The 17717-nt window shown below is 38.1% G+C and overlaps 1 protein-coding gene across 1 annotated transcript in view; it reads right to left on the reverse strand.

The window, feature by feature from the left end:
• The window catches only part of LOC139709190 (uncharacterized), a 42860-nt gene that overhangs the window by 16372 nt on the left and 8771 nt on the right, over positions 1-17717 (reverse strand). Inside the window, exons 2-4 of the mRNA XM_071621142.1 lie at positions 15182-16111; positions 10518-10601; positions 3020-3238 (exon numbers count right to left, since the gene is read on the reverse strand). Coding sequence (XP_071477243.1) covers positions 3020-3238; positions 10518-10601; positions 15182-16103 — 1225 coding nt within the window. The 5' untranslated portion in view covers positions 16104-16111. The remainder of the gene's footprint in view (positions 1-3019; positions 3239-10517; positions 10602-15181; positions 16112-17717) is intronic.

Raw genomic sequence — 17717 nt, forward strand, 5'->3', positions numbered from 1 at the left:
GTAGGGGTGCAAATCAAATGAAAATTCCCACAAGAGCTGAAAACCTGAAATATTTTTGCCACATGAGTCCACCAAGCAAATGTCCTTTAATAGTCATTACCTCTCCTTAATATGCCATTCTTTATCTCAGTGGGTGTATTATATACACAAACATGCTGTGACTGGTACCAAAATTAAGGTGGTGCATGGTCTTGTCATTGTTATTTTCTGCATTTTAAAGGGACTGTACAGTATCGGTTGAGGTAGGAATTCATGTTTTGAACATTCCTATAAAAGTGAGATAATGAAAAGCCTCTTATGAAATATGAAAGAGCATGACACTTTAAGAAGGATTCAACGTTTATTTGATGAAAATTGGTTTTCAAATGGCTGAGATATCCCAAAAAGTGCTAATAATAAAAGGCGACATGCCACAACTTGATTAGGATCTTTTTGTTTCACCTTGTTTTTGGATATCTCAGCCATTTCAAAACCGATTTTCATCGAATAAACCTTTGATACCCTTTAAAACTGCATGCTCTTTGACATCTCATAGAATGGTTTCTGAATATCTCGCAAAATGTTAAAAGCTAAATCTACACCTCGACCAGAACTGTACACACCCTTTAATTGACTTCATATGACCGTAATCAGTGGTATTCAGTGGTATTCGCACCTAGCAGGTTTAGAGTGTTATGACAAAGCCATGTGTTAGTCACCAACCCCAACATCTTCCCCCTCCAAGCCAACCTGATGAGAAAAACACTGAAATGATTGATGCGATGGAAAAAACAGGTATCCACGTGGGTACAAAGTAGACTAACATATCATGTCGCCAAGGTGCACCTGGGCTGTACACAGATCTCAGTAAACACTTCCTTCCTACACCAAATAGTACCGAGAAACCAGCAGTATCACATGTTGGGTTGGCTTTAGTCCGAACCTATTCATTAAGATGTTGTGATATCTGGGATACACCACAGGATATCTTGTGATATGTAATTCATTCTTAAATGCACACGTCAGCAGTCACATTCCATGTGGAAGTGACTCATTCGCAAGTGGAAGCCATTGAATCTCAGGAAATGTTCTCTGCAATATCACAGGGGTGTAGGTCATGGTGTTCAAAACTTGTTCAGAACTTGATTGCATCTGGTATATTCACGGCTTTAGTTAGCTATATAAAAAGTCTAAAAACTATAAGTGGTTACACTGAAGGTTTTTGATATAAGTACATGTTATGTCAGATAATAGACTCCACTGAAAAAAATAACAGGCGACCTTTATATACGGTTGTACCAAAGTATTTCTTTTGGTGGTGTCAGGAAAGACTCACAGTGTAAAAAAGAAGCATTCTCAAGAAGTTTCTCTAAAAAAATATACAAAAATTTATCAATAGTACATTGTAGAACTACTGGCAATTAGAAATTGAGAACTTTCTTGAATACTTTACATTTCCTCAATTTTTCTGATGGTTGTGCTGTTCTATCTCTTTAACTTACTCATCATGTTAGAGTCCAATGAACCATGCATGTTAAATGAGTAATGAAAAGGAAAAGTGGTTGACTTAATGTGAAGGCAGGCTAATAAGACTGGGTTACAACAATCTTCCACACGGGTTATTCCCAGCATGCACTGCTCCGCAAGACAAATCCAAGCACAGTCGGCGGGCCAGATGCACATATCGAGGAAACGGTCTTCCCACGTACAACACAGATAGCTTCCTGGCTTCTGGGCAGCGCTACACGACAGCGGTGATTCACCACTCCCGCTTTTACGCCGTTCCAATGGGAATGACGGATATCCTATTTCGCCGCGTGGGGAGCGGATATCACTTTCTTTTAACCCTCTAACTCTCACAATACACCTACAAATGAGTGACCTTAATGACATCACCTCTTGCTTTCCTTTCCAAAATAATGACTCTCCAAATTGCACCATGATGGAGCTCATCAATGACGCGATCGAGAGTTGTTTTTAAAAACAATGTTAAGGTGTAGAGAAAACTTTGAAAATGGGTTAGAAAATCATTCTTTTAAATGCAACTCTACACATTATTCCCACATTCACTCTACTTTCCTTGTATATATTCTCTTTAAAAAAAAACAAAAAAACTAGATAATAATTTGAAAATATGGTATAAAACCAAAAATGGCACAAAAATTTAGAATTTTATAAGTGAAGTTTCTTCAAGTAGGATTTGTTTTTGATTTCTTTCTTTCTTTTTCTCTCCTTTTGATTTGAATCTGGAAACCTGTCTCAAAACTGCCCCATCACAAAATGGCTGCATGGTAGATAATTCAATACAGGTTCGACAAAATCACCAAAACACACATGAGATACGGTGTACACTTTAAACTGACTCTCTTAATGTCAAGTCTATATTTCATGCACTGAATTACAAAGCTCATGGTTACACTGTACATTATCATGACATCAAAACCCTTTCAATAAAGGCACCTTTGAGATAACCAGCACTTTCAAAAATATGGAATTCAGAAGACATTTAATTTCTTGACATGAACAGTGAATTCCACTGTACATCGATATGTAAGTTGATACAAAGTATCATAGTACCCAATGCCATTCAGTGATGAAGATTTAACCTATAGGACTCCCACAATGGAAGGCTCCTTGCTGTTAAGGTCTGCTATAAGGCTTTACTATATGGGGTCTTGCTAGGAGGTATTGGTACAAACATGTAGGAGGTCTTGCTGTGACGTCCTGCTACCAGGTCTGGCTATGATGTCCTGCTTTGAGGTATCACTTTAACCCGCTGAGGACGAGTCCCGAGTATACTCGGGCAGGTGTCTATGGGAAATGCATGTTTTAGCAAAATCAGCCTGTCCTCAACGGGTTAAGAGGTCCTGCTATGAGGTCTTGCTATGAGGTCTTGGGCAACAGCCTTCAGGCAAGAACCTGTCACAGAACCAGCCCACCACAACCTAGCCTCTCGGTTTATTAAAATATACTGTACCATGCACTCCACCTTGAGGTGTGGTATGGGAGCACACCCTTGTTGGTTTACATGTGACCGTACCTCTGCCAAGGAAGTGTAAGATGAGACTGTGAGCCAGTAGCATCTGTCCACTGCGCAGCATGCAGCCCCAGCCGCAGTCACTGGTGAAGTTGGACCCGGCCAGTGTGGGGAATTCCCTCCGGTAGGTCATCCAGAGGCGCGAACTGAAGTCCTGCTTGAACTCCTCTACCACCATGGAGCGGACTGTGTCCATTCCGATGGGTCGTTCTGGATCAGGGTCTGAAGAAACCAACAGACAATGAGAAGGGGGATGGGGTGATTAGTTTGCAATCAAATGACTGAGAAGGGGACCATCAATGCTGTGAAACATGGTCTCTTCAGTGGTAATATAATAATCCATTCATCAGGAATCCTACAAGAGATACGCTGACTTTCTCATGCAGAAGCAACTACTGAAAATAACAAGATGTTTGACATCATTGCAATCAATGTCGTGGGTAGAAGATATCCTACTCTACATGTAAAACCCATACAATCTCTACAGATAGGTGCGACATTCATTGTATATGAAGCTGTCACACTATACATGGTACAACAGAGAGCAGCTGTTTTTACTGAATGATGATGGGCATATAGTCATGAATCCAACCAGAACATACTACAACAATCACTTAATGATAATAATACTAATTATGATGCTGGACCGACGACTTTCAGTCCCAATTAAAGAACTGATAGAGATGACAATTTGTATAATTTGTCTCACCATCATTTCTAGTAAAAGTATCATTTCAACCAATACATGAGTGTACACATATCATTCATATTATCATCACAACCATGTAACTAAATGACATAAAAGATAATACAGTCAAACCTGGCTCAACGGTCACCTGTCAATAGCAGTCACTATAAAAAAAAAGATTGCCTTCGAAAGAGAAGGCCATGTTAAAGACCCTGCCTATAGCTGTCACCTGTCTACATGTTCATCAGCCACTTTTTTTGTTTTACATTTCCTTTGGGTGGCCACTATACACAGGTTTGATTGTATCAATAACCCTGCTTGCTATCGCCATTTGAATGATAGGTACAAGCTGGATCTGAGAGTGTGAACAGAGTTGGCAGGGTGAGTCACATATTGCAAGGACCCAGTCACTGTCAGAGATGGAGAGGAAGTGAGTAAACTAGCAGCATCTGGTTCACATATACATGAGACTCTACAAGCCACTCATCACATCTATACCATATCTTAAAGGTCTGAACAGGGCTCTTACAAAAGGGGAATAGAATAAAGACAGGACAAAATCATCAAGCATGGTAAACCATCCAAGCAAGGCAGAGAATGTTTGGTTGAGACCTGATGTCGAAGTGATTCCGATATCTAATTAGCACTCTAACATTGCATCAGGTGTAAGTTGCGATCTGGACCCAAGAGTCTTGCAATTGCAGGAACAGAAAACACACACGTGTACCTATCTCAAAATGCAAATGAATGAGCTTTTAATGACCACCTTTTGCTAATAATTATAGCAATTGATAATTGACTTTCTTTTTTGAGACCTGGTACTTGTCTCATTTTGTCACTAAAGTTGTGTGCATGAATTGATTTTGAAAAAAAAAAAAAAATTTAAAACAAAACTCAAAAGTCTGCATGTGACTACAAATTCTTAGCCATACCGTATTATGAAAATGTAAAGACTGACTTCATACTGATAGAAAGTAAAACAACAACGGTTCTGGATACTCTGCATGAGGTTTTAAAAAATAGAGGTTTGTTTTCTGCTGTGTACATTTGTACATATACACATTGTAGCTATATCCCTCATGTCCTGGTACACTTTGTAAATTCTTCAGGAAACTACAGCCCACATAAATTTCACTGCTGGCCAAACAGTAATGCACCTTTAATGTAACTGAAGCAGGGAAAGGGGGAAAGTTTGCCAGACCTTTTAAGGCCTGCAGCTGACAGAGATGGGAAATCATTCACAAAGACGCCAAACACGGCGCACCGCCACGAATCTCTCGCGTGCACGCTGCGCTTCACCATAGTTTCCTGTGCGCAATCGAATGGCTCCATCAACTACGGGTCGAGCGCTCAAAATTGAATTTCATCTCATCGAAACCCATGTCAACCATGCGTGTAACATGGAAGTTACAATCAGCTGTATGTTGACAAATATAGGATGCCCTTGTTGGCTATGGATTAAGAATAAGCCTCCGAGACAAGCTATCACAATACGGTGAAATCAATGTCATCTCTGGGAACTTCGGAAGTGTGGAATCAAGATGTTCAAATAAAAAGCGCAAAGTTTGCAGAAACTTCTCATCATTTCATCTGATTGTCAAACAATAGATGTGGGCATTTCCACGGTAAATGGGTACTTTTCAGGGATGTCTCTTTATTTTTGGTTTCTTATATATGTGCATTACCCCTGAATCTGATCTTCTGGAACACTTCAGTAAGAGATAACTTTGTCCCAAAATTGCTTCAAACAAGCAATTTATCAAAATTTATGCCAAAATGAAAATTTTTTGGTGAACACGTGTAACGCAGGACAGAAATCCATGTACTAACATATGAAGGTCAAATTATAAATGCTCATTGAAACTGCTGTTTTTCAATTGAATGGCTTAATTTTGATGAGAGAAGATAACAGCTGTAAAATTCAGTTGAAAATTGTGTTTTATGCCATTTCTAGACTAAGTGGTGAACGCGCGTAACATGGACAGACCAAAATGCGACAAGACAGTCTGTCCATGTTACACGAGCCCACCACTAAGTCTAGAAATGGTATGAAACACAATTTTTGATAGAATTTTACAGCTGTTATCTTCTCTCATCAAAATCAAGCCATTCAATTGAAAAACAGCAAAGTTTCAATGAACATTCATAATTTCACTTCAATATGTTAGTACATAGATTTCTGTCCTGCGTTACACGCGTTCACCCAAAATTGTTATTTTGGCATAAAGTTTGATAAATTGCTTGTTTGAAGCAATTTTGGGACAAAGTTATCTCTCACTGAAGTGTTCTAGAAGATCAGATTGTGTTCAGGGGTAATGCACATACTGTAGGAAACCAAAAACAAAGAGATATCCCTGAAAAGTACCCATTTACCGTAGAAATGCCCATCTTTTAATATGGAAGTTGAAGTCCTTTGTGTCATTTGAATTACTTTTGCATATGAATCCTTCTTGAAAACAGGTTCAATCAGCATGTATTTTCAATAGACCACTGATCATACAATTGAGAAGGTGCTGCATCACAACATGAATATCACTTTTAAACAGGATATGATTGCATGTGTTGTCACAGGCCGTCTATAAAAGATACAAAATCTAGCATGCAGTATCCATATATTGCAGAGGTACAGTATCTACACATTCTATAGGAAATTCTATGAATAGTTGCGAAAGTATAAATCAATGCTTTTCATGTGGATTCAAAACAGAGCACTATCATAGCACTTGAAATACATTCCTTGCAACTTTATGCATACTTGTACCCTGAGAGACAGAGCATTACGACATTTAAAATGAAACTTAAAGAAGCAGTAACTTTTGAGTAGCCATCGTGACATAAACACCCTTTTGATACCGAAATGCAAATGATCAGGTTGCAGCAATGTTATTTGTTTGAATTAGATAACAACACTTTCCATCTGAGCACTTGGAAAACAATATCAGGACTCTTGTTTTCTAGATATAAAATCAATGTCATTACAATTGTATGTGTAGTGAAGGGATTCTTCCAAAAATGATAACATCAGGTCTATGTGATGAGGGTACCTGCAACAAGTTGTTGAGACCAAGGAGGTTTTATACCTGGAGTTCCAACTGACTGTAATTATTCAAACAGTTGTCAGATTTCTATTGATGTAAAAAAGAATTCCACAGGTGCACTTGTGCCTTTGATGATCGATGTTCGACGCCGCCGTCTTGCTGAGCAATCTGAAGATTCATTTTGAACGTTATCATAATGTTGGCCTTATTTTGCTTATTTATTCATTAAATGAAATGAAATTTCACTTAAATAATGATAAAGCATGTAAAACAAAAGTCAATTCCATCCAGAAATTTGCGCATAAGTGTAAAATCAGAGCTGTATCATGTGAAAATGTTTAAAATTGTACCATCCTGGAAAGCTGGTTTTATCACTTTTCTGCTTAATTTCCACACATGAAACTAATATGGAATAATCTTCAAATATAATTCTTTATTGATAGATATATCAGATTAGTGCTCGGGTATGCCCAGTCATATTTTCATCTTTATTTCAGCATTTTTTGCTCAATTTCTATTAGCGCATCCTCGTGTCTGTACCACCTAACTTTTATAACAAGGGATAGCGAAAAGTAATTACCATCATAAAGACATGAGTCAATTGTCTTCATATCTGCGCGGCATATCCTTTTTGGCGCATGCTTCAAATATTTTTGAGCAGCGGCTTCGAACATCTACACAGTTGTGATTCCATTCTCTAGAACCTCCTTGTTGAGACCAAGTGCAAAGTTATTGACCTGCACTGATATCATGATGGTCACTCTCTCACTCTTGAAATCTCTTTTTAATTGTGTTTAAATCTCTCTTCCCTTTGTGAACCACGTACAAGGTAAACCCCATGTGTGCCACATTGATCTGACACGGCAATGCATTCATAAGCGCTTTTGCAAAATATTGTTTTTCAAAACCATTAACTTTTATTGTAGTGTTTATGCTAGAAATGCAGTATGACGACAGAAAATGACAAGCTTGGCTGTGATGTAAATTTTATGACAAAGCTATGGTTAGGATGCTTTTAATGTACTGCAACACGCTGCAATTTACCAATCAGTACAACATACAAATGTGACGTGCGATTGTGTGTTTGAGTTAGACGTGAAGGTGGCTGTTGACTGAGTCAGACATGGAAGCATGGCGCACAAAGAGTTGACCATATTAACACCTACACTGTACATGATTCTTGTGATGCAACAGCTGTTTGTGAAGCAAGCTGTCATTTCATTTACTGTGAACCTATTCACATAAGTTAATGTAGTGAATACAGTATTGTGTGTAGGTCACTCGAGGCCTTGTGAGGCCAGGACATTGCTACACCTTTACTTTGAACACCTAATTACCATGTTTGCCACAATTATGTCACTATTTCACATATAATTGTGAATTACTTTAACATTCCGTGACTTTCTCTTTTCACGACAAAGTTTGATTCATTAACCTATTTTCAATTAAGTTTTGTTGATTTTACTTTTTTATCATAATAATGCAGTGGAAGTACTGCATATCAACAGCCACAGTAACTTCAAAATGGTGTGTTGAACTGCACTTCAAGGTTGGCACAGGTTATTTAGATATTGAGACCATAAAGAAGTTTAATTCATAGTTTCCTTTTTTTCCCAGCTTGAGTTTGTTTCAGCTTCAGTTTGTTTTACTGTAAAAGCAGAAATTTTCGCGCATTTTCGCGCAACCAGAAACTAGCGCGAAAATAAAGCACGCGATTATTTTTGCTTGCCATACGTTCCTGTGCGTGATGTCTCGATTCCGCGGAATTAAAAACACGCGAAACTCTTCTGGCCCGGCGAAGCGCGAAAAATTAGTCACGCGAAAATATCCACTTTTACAGTATTACTCCACTAAAATGAAATCATTATGATAAATTAACAACAACCTTTTCATCAAAATATGAATAACATTATGTTACTATAAATACATACAAGCAATCAATAAAATCATGTGTTCATATGAGAACACGTTTTTAAAGATTGTGGGGGAGGAGACCGTAATTGGCAGGTTACTTCACTGGGATAATGCTCCCGAGGCTTTATATGGTATCAGTCGAAATACAAGGGCGCTCACAACCACTAGTTCACCTGCTTGCAAATCTACACTGTTTGTTACAGTATTGAATGAGGGCTGCTGCCCAGTTGGACAATAGTACCCCTGACCTAAATAGTGGACGGCAATATTGAAAGATGACAAACAGATTGGTGTACCAGATAACACTGAAGCATTCAGATTCTGATGCAGGACTCACTGAACTACTGGTATTAACACTGGTAATACTGAGCAGGGGTACAGATATGGTACCCTTGTGCAAAGTTTGTCATAGTTCTGTATTCTGAAGTTCAAATGCATTACAAGTGAAGACAGCCATTGATTTGCTGTTGCTGGAAAAGATTCACAAGAGAAGCTGGCTGAAAAACTGACTGAAAGAGTGGTAATATTTTTCATACTGTGAAACAACTAAAATAATCAGTCAAAATGCTGATAAAATCTTGCACAGTGAAAGTATAAGGTGTGTGAACACCTAATCTATTCATCCAATTAACTTCGTCCTACATGTTCTGATAAAACGCTTGCACTGGGACAAACTTGCACGATACCAGGCAATTTGGCATTTCCAGTGAACTTTTGCTATTTCCTGTCGTATACGATGTTAGCATTGCAGATGACTGCACTTCTGAATTCAGTCACACAACCTTGATGACTAGTCAGCTGATACTAATAAAACTGGTTTTGCACTGTCACATCCAGCAAAACATGTATCAAGAGTGTCCTAGAATTTACCATAAAATTAAAAAGGATCAGGTAAATGTGCTTGACTCTACTGGCTAATGGTAGTGATTTCACTCTATTTTCAAGGTGACTTTTCAAATTAAACAAATTGGCGTAACAAAATGTACACTAACTTTATGTTTAATTAAAATAGAGAAATTATTCCTATTAAAGACAGTTAAAGACTCTTTATCTATTCTGTTTTAACAAAAAATGTTGGTCATGTACACATAATGCCACTTCCTCTGTGGATGATATAATAATGCCATGTAGACATACACTCTCACATTGGTTTGTACAATTTAAGCGTTATTCATCCTGAATTTGCTTTTTTCATCTGACGATGACTTTACTGCATGCTGATAAAAAGCATGGCAAGTTATAACTAAGTGCCAGAGGCCTGTGTTAATACCTTGTAAATAAGCTTGCCAGTTTTGCTGTTGTTGTTGGTTGTTGGTGGTGTTATTGTTGTTGCCATTCTTTTTTTTGGAGGGGGGTGGGGGGGTTGTATTTCTGTTTTTGGTATTTTCTCATTCTAACACGGCTTTCACTGATCAATTATGTCTTTGATTTTACTGTGTTTATCAAAGACAACTTGAAATCATTGTGGAATTTCTCTCTCACGAATCAGGCACAGTTTTTTTCCTCCATACTGAATTATAGAATTTGCCAAACAATTACAGCAGCAATCATGGAGGGGGAGTGCCCTATACTAAAAATGAAATGTTTTTCTGGTGGTTGGAAATCCATGTTTAGGGTGGTTTTTTTTTTATTTGTTGTTGTTGTTGTTGGTGGTGGTGGTTTTTTTTTGAGAGGCATGAGAAAGTGCTTGTCAGGTGTGTTGGCATGAGAAAAACATGGTAAAAGGTCTGTCAATAATAAAAAATCACATTGAAAAGACATCAATTCCACGAATACATAATGCTTTTCGTGTTACAGCTGAAGGAGAGCTTGTCTATGGCCATTCCAGATAAAGTACGGGCAAATGGATATCAGCACCTACCTTCCGGCCTCTGATGGTAGCACTTGCCGAGGAACCAGATTGGTTTCTGGGCGCTGAAAGTGGTCTTGGTCTTAACCGTCCATCCTGTAATGAGAGGCAAATGACACAGGGTAAGATGCCACTTTTATGACTGTGGGTTTGATACTTTAGATTCAAAGTCTCTACTAAATAATTTAAGGAAAGTAGCAAATAATACAGTGGTTCTGAGTTGGTACAATGTAAATGCCACAAAGGTGCCTGTAAAAAGCACTGATCATTTTAACATCATTGATCATAATCAATGTACACTTTAGCAAACTGAAAACTGAATTGTAAAAATTGTAAAATTTACTGAACATTTTGTGCACGTTCACCTTAGAGTGTGAACAAACTTACCAGATGTACATTGTATGTGCATGTATGTGACTAGAATAATCCCTTTATAATTTTTAAGTAAATCAAGGTGTCTGTCAAATTTGATCTTCTAACACCTCCTTGTATGTAACATACAGAGTACATTGTACTTTCATATATTTCACATGACATCTTTGTTTTTACACCGGATTTTGTCTCACCTCCCTGTTTGTTTGTTTATTTGTTTGTTTGTTTGTTTGCTTGTTTTTAAAGAGAATGAAGGGTTTTACAACTGAAGTTATGCAACTATTGTTGTTTTCATTTCCATTTTGTTTGTTTGCATGGCTCCATCAAACTGTATTCAGCCTGTAGAATCAACATATCAATGTCATCATAGCCTGGTAGATTGAATTGGTGTGAAGTACGGGTCACTGTTACATTTGCTGAAGGATGACAAAACAATTTGGTATTGAAAATAGAAACCCAAACTTCAATGCTTTTCATGTCTGCCAACAATACCAAATGACAGATACTTCTCACTTCAAAATAATTAGTTATGGAAACAGAAAAAAAAAACTGTAATAGAAACAGAGAAAACAATTTGCTCTCATAGCTGAGTTAAGATGAATAATTGTCTATCCCCTATCTGATCCAAGAGGAAAGTGAACAAGATTTTACTACCTGCCTGAATGGAATTTGTGGCGTCACGTGTGCTAATGCCCTCGTTAACAAAGAATGTTTCGGTTTTGATGCCGTTACAATTGTACATCAGTACAGCACTGACACGTAACAAAAATCTCTCCACAGCACTCAACACCAGTACGTCATTGTTTCATATCCACTCAAAATAATACCTCCTTGATGTAAATGGCAATGGAATCAAACGAGGGCAAAACAGAATATTGCAGGAAGAGCATCAAACCAAAATGAAATAAGCAATAAAAGTTAAATAAAATATGAGAAAACTCATCAAGGTTCACTATGGGCACCTTGTTCAGAATATCATTAGACTTTACTACAATGTCACATGTAACTGCGAGATCGAGGAAAACCTAATATTATTGGCGGTATAATCTCTATTAAAACTGCAATTGAATGGTATTCAGTGTTTATGAAGCACCTTATGCATTCACCTCTAGCAAGAGGAAGAAATCATGCTCAGCTCATTCAGCGCAACATCTAGTCATTAATCATCACATGAATGTGGTAATCAAATTTGTACACTCAACTATGCATGATGTCACCTTCAACCACTGTTGGATAACAGGCAATTTAACTCAATCTGATAAGAAACTCTGAATACTGAAGTGGAAAACCTAAAGAAATAAATCACTTCTTTTAAAAAATCTTCAAACAGGCGATCTGTCATAAAAAGACATCACTTTTTGAAAATTTGCATCGCTCGATGTACCAAAACAAGGTGATGATTAGGGTGATAATGAAAGGTGCTGTATTTCTCTTACACTTTCTGAACCTCATGACCTGCAAAGTGAAAGACTTAGAAACACAGCGGGAGAAGTTTTCTGACGTTTTTCCTAACCTTTGTTTTCTTTTTTTAAAGGGGAAGTCCCTGATTACCTCAATTTAACTCTATTAAAGCCGAGTGCTGAATTGTAAAGCCCTCTAACAGTTAGACAAGCCCTGGAGATCACACTGTCATAGTGTGACACATTACCATGATTAATACTACCACAATTGCTTTGGCAAAGAGAGAATGAACCTGGGCTCTAAAGATCCAGTGTATTCATTGAGGATGGTGGACTACACTGATGGTCTCATATTCAGGCACAAATGAATTTAGTTATTTCAGGGCAATCTGGTATCGTCAAGAAAAATAAAAGGAGGGGGAAGGTGCTGTGATGTACTGGGACTATCTACACATCTTTTAGGGTATACATTATACACACAATGTCACAAAGCCATCAAGCTTGTGCATGAAAAGTACTGCTACTAAGTTTCATTTTGTTTCTTCTTCTCTTGCTTTCTATCTTTTCATTTATACCGAAGGATTAAAAACATAAAGTACACAGTTTTCCCATTTGTATTCTCTTTTTTTTAGCATCAATATTCTATATCCCACTCATTCTCTGTCAGAATTATTGTAAAGGAAGTAAAGGAAATTCCAATTGATCTCATAGAATGGAGATACTGTACACTGTACATGTGTACATTGATGCATTAGTGATATCAAGAGAGGGCACATTCTTTAATAATCTGTGTATTACACACACAAAATGTACATTGTACCAAGCACAGTTCATTTGGATAAAAGATGGTAAACCTGACCTGCAACGTATCGTCACATGTCTCAATAAAACAAGTCATGTGTTCAACTGCAACTCAAACAGGCAAAGTCCACTTTGTTGATACTGTACATATGACAAATATATTTGTTTTGGTGCATCATGACACCTACAGTGTATGATACAGCATGTGTACCGGTAAATGCTGGACCCAGGCAAGACACAGGGAATTACAGGTTCCATAGACTGTATTCACACTCAATGGTGCTAATGTGGCTAAATAGTATTGAGTTCTCAAGAAGTTCAGTACATACTTCTTCTTTTTTCTTTGTGTGTGTGTGTGTGTGTGTGTGTGTGTGTGTGTGTGTCGAAAATACTGTTTAATGTGTTACAAGACGTGAGTAAATCTTTGTTTGTATACAATACAAACACATTACAAGGTATGTTTTCCCTGTAATTTAAAGGGCACTACAGTAATTAAATACTGATAAAGTGGCTTTAACAGTAATAAATGATGCAATAAACAATGCGGTAATTCACATTTGTGCATCATACAAGTATTGTAGGCTGGGAAAGGGGAACATCGTTCAGTTCTACATTATGTTGTGACCCTACTGTATCATACACATCATGTTGTACATTTGCGCGCTACAGAATTTCTGTTCATTCATGATAAATGCTTTAATTCATGAAAATAAAGAATTAATGCTGTTTATTAGGGTCATGATTCTATTCCACTTCTCTAGGCCACCAAAGACTGTCATTTTGCAAAACTCCTGAAAGAGTATCAACAGAAAATAAAAAATACACACACACTACACAACAGAACAGTTTTCAGCAACAGATGATAGCAGCTTGTCAGTAAAGGAATAAATGCCCTGGATGTTTTGTATGCAGTGTGACGAATAAGATATATCTAGAAATTGAGGATCTAAATACAGTTCAGCAAACTGACAGAATTCCCAACTGTCAAGGAAAGTATGTTTCTATTTATACCTGTACTATCATCACATCTTGCTCAAAAGGGTTGCTGAAGGCACTTTACGTCTGAGTCACACTTCGAACAGACTTGGATACGAACAAACACAACACATACATTACAGAGCCCAAGCAATCCACAGATCTGGAAATGGAATACAGGGTACCATACTTTATATTCTTCTCTTTTTTTTTCCCCCCAAAAAATGAATTACAGTATTTACGGTACACATGCATGATGATTTCTGTACATGATAACATACTCAGTGGCGGATTACTGATTGAATTGATGCATTCATCTGCTAAATCTGTGAATTTGAATGCTGATCTTTGAAAAATGGAAAGCTATATTTTTATGTGTATGTATAGAAGTGGGCACACTACAGTACCTTCCTTTTCATATTAATATGGTAAGTTGGCTCCAGTACGTCTCTGTATAACATCAATTTGTAATTCTTATACTTTTCATAAAATTGTTCAGTAAGTTCAGTGATTGCACACAGATTTGTGAAGCACTCAGAGAATTTAAGCAAAATCTGACAATCTGTTCCCGATTCATAATTTTTCCCGAAAAGTTCATTTCTCTATGACAATGAAACACCTCAAGCTCCTCCAGAAGGCATAAAGTGTTCTGCACTATTAATACCATTGGAACTGATTGAGAATATTAGAATATAAATCCAAGTGTTTTTCATCGTTTAAAATTTGTGAGAATACTTTACAGGGTAGTATTCACAATACAACGTTGTACTATTCTGGTGTCATTAATTGTGTCTATTTAAGCAGTACATGGAATTAATCAAACTTAAAAAAAAAAATCAGACTCACCTTTTAAACTGTGTCTATATTCCCTCAAACTCCTCAAACTTTCACTGAGTGTAACACTTATCATTCTGCATGCATTCTGCATTGAATTCATTCACTTTGGAAAGACATAGATCTGAGCCTCTTAAGTGTACATTGTAGTTCTTTCTTCTCCCTTTTCAAGCTGCAAAGGAGATTGATTTCTGTTTATATTCCAGTTTTCCCCAAGATAATTTTGAATGACAAATCTGAGTACTGGCTCTAACACCATTCAAGGTTAATGTCATAGTAACATGTAATACCTACCATACTTGACATTATTCCACATAGACATCAGTTTATTTTTGACCTTCTCCGCCTGATCCTCCCCTGCATCTTCCGACGTCGTCGCATCTTCCACCTGAGCCTCGTTGGCATCAAAGGAGGTGGAACGCGTGTAGGACAGTCTCCTCGTTCGTTCTTTCTCCTCGCGCTCCCGCCGTCTCATGGTGGCACGATCGCTGGAGTTGCTGCGGAATCGGGAGCGAAAGTCAAAACCCTTTTGAGTGATGTCACCCCGCGACCTCCTGGAGGTGCGACTGCCCATCTTGGTTTTGCCAGGACTGCCCACACTGCTACTAATGGTATGCGTTGGAGATGTCTTGTCCATTCTCGTGGGAAGGATGGGCGACTTTTCTGCACTCCCAACATCTGTATCGTTCACATTTACAGAGTTTGTCCCTTTGCTCAAATATCCCAATCGAAATTTGGTCCATGCATTCTTAGTCCTCTCCTTATCGGACCCCTGTTTGTCCTTGGACCTGATCCTGGGAACACTCTGTGGGGATGTCTGATCAGGGTTAGGGGATTTCTGGACTTCGGCAAAGTCCAGTGAGTCTGTTGAAGTACTGTGAGGAAGACCACTCCCCCCAACGCGAGAGCCACCAATGTTATTATAATCCACAGGCCTGTTCTCACGCTCCATATCTGGGCTGACCACATTGAGGTTACTTTCCAGCGACTTGTGATGACCCTTGCTGTACCCTATGCTAGACCTGGACTTCCTACCAGCGCCAGAAGCATGCGACAGACCCGACGGTCCCGGTTCCCCGCTGAAAGCCTGGTCAAAGCTGCTCCTCTGGCTGGAAGGTCCAGGACTCCTCCCACCGTCATTGCTGTCCATAATTTCAGCAAGGGTTCTCTTGGTGGCCTTCCAGGCCTCCAGCATCGGCTTGTTCAGAAAATCCATGACTGCCTCTGTGGAGAGACAGAATGCACACAGTATGAATTAATTGCACAATAACTAACAAACGCAATCATAAAGTAACAATATCCCACAGGAAAGTTTATGGTACCTGAAAGGGAATTGCATTTTTCATGGTCAGCTGGACTGCTAGTGATGTTATGGTTGTGCTTTGAAGCTAATAAATTATATATCATAGAAAAACATTAAATTCACAAAGATCTAAAGCAGTCTGACCTGTTAATGAGGTCTTTGTTTAATGTTAAGAAGAAAAAAAATGTATACTTGCACGTCATGAAAGTAATGGCTACACTTCAAAGCAAGTTCACTGTGTTTATAGTTCCCAAAATATGAATCACTGAGCATTCATCAATTTCTACACCCTGATTTGCAAATCTAAGGTTGCTTCAACTACCTTCCTTGTGGTGGTATACTTCAAAGCAGACTCTGCATGGAAAGGGGGATTTGTGTAATACCAGCATTTTTATTCTTCAGCATTACTACACTCCAGATGCCCTGGGATCTTGGCTTTTACAACATATGCTTGAACAAATCATTGCAGTAGAGTTTCAGTAAAATCAGCTAAAGTTCAGAATACACTAAAAAAGGTTGAAAATTATATTTGTTGGTTTTTTGAAAAAGTGCTGTTTGATATGTAACTCTCTACTTGGTTTGAACAATACTGGTATACAAATAACAATATTACTATGGTTCATTGTTGCAAGCTGTACATGTAGGTGACTACAGACAGTATTTGTTGTACAGCTCCCTAAAAGTCATCAATATTTCATGCAAACATACAAAGTGTATTTCTTCTTTTTATTATCACTGTGCATTCAATATAAAAGTATCAAACATGAAAAATGAAAAAATCATATGGTTGTAATTTAATTTTTTTTTTCAACAGAAAATTAAATAAACCTTCAATCATTTTGTTGGTTTGATTTTTATCTTAACCATTAATATAGACTTTAACCTTGGTGTGAAGTTCCACCTTCTATGCTTGCAGTGATTGTACTGAAAACACACTCCTGGCATGATTTGATGTACAATACATCATGTACAATGATCACACAACAAAGGTGGCAAATCCTATGTGTCCATACATACCACTTACCTTCCGCCATAAAAAAGTAAGGGCACAGCAAAGCCTCATGCAAAAGTGTTCAGTAAAAAGAAGTACATTTGTAGGGACGAAGAGGGTCTACACAATGTGTCCTATATGTACCAGAGGTAGGACAGCATGTGTGTCAAGAAAAAGGCGAGTGACCCCACCGGCACAATCCATACCCCTCACCTCCTTGAACATGACTGGACACTGCTGCCAGTGTGGTGGTCATCTAGAAGGGCATGTACATGTATACCAGTATACGGCCAGACAGGTGCAGTGGCAAAGCCTGATGACAGGGAGGGGGTTTACCTCTGACTCACGTCTGACATTTACTAATTGGTTGTACTGCCAGCAGGAAACTGGCTCATACTTCGTCCTCTGGACACTGGCAAAATGTGACGTGACTCATGTTCAGGCCAATGCCTTAATTCCTCCCGAATTTTTTTACATCAATTTTTTCAGCATACAGTTGTAGTGATAAGTTTATACCCAGATATGTGTGCAACAAT

This window comes from Diadema antillarum, unplaced genomic scaffold (assembly GCF_040938485.1).
Source record: "Diadema antillarum isolate AM-2024a unplaced genomic scaffold, OU_Dant_1.0 seq00001411_RagTag, whole genome shotgun sequence".
In the NCBI taxonomy this organism is placed as follows: Eukaryota; Metazoa; Echinodermata; class Echinoidea; order Diadematoida; family Diadematidae; genus Diadema; species Diadema antillarum.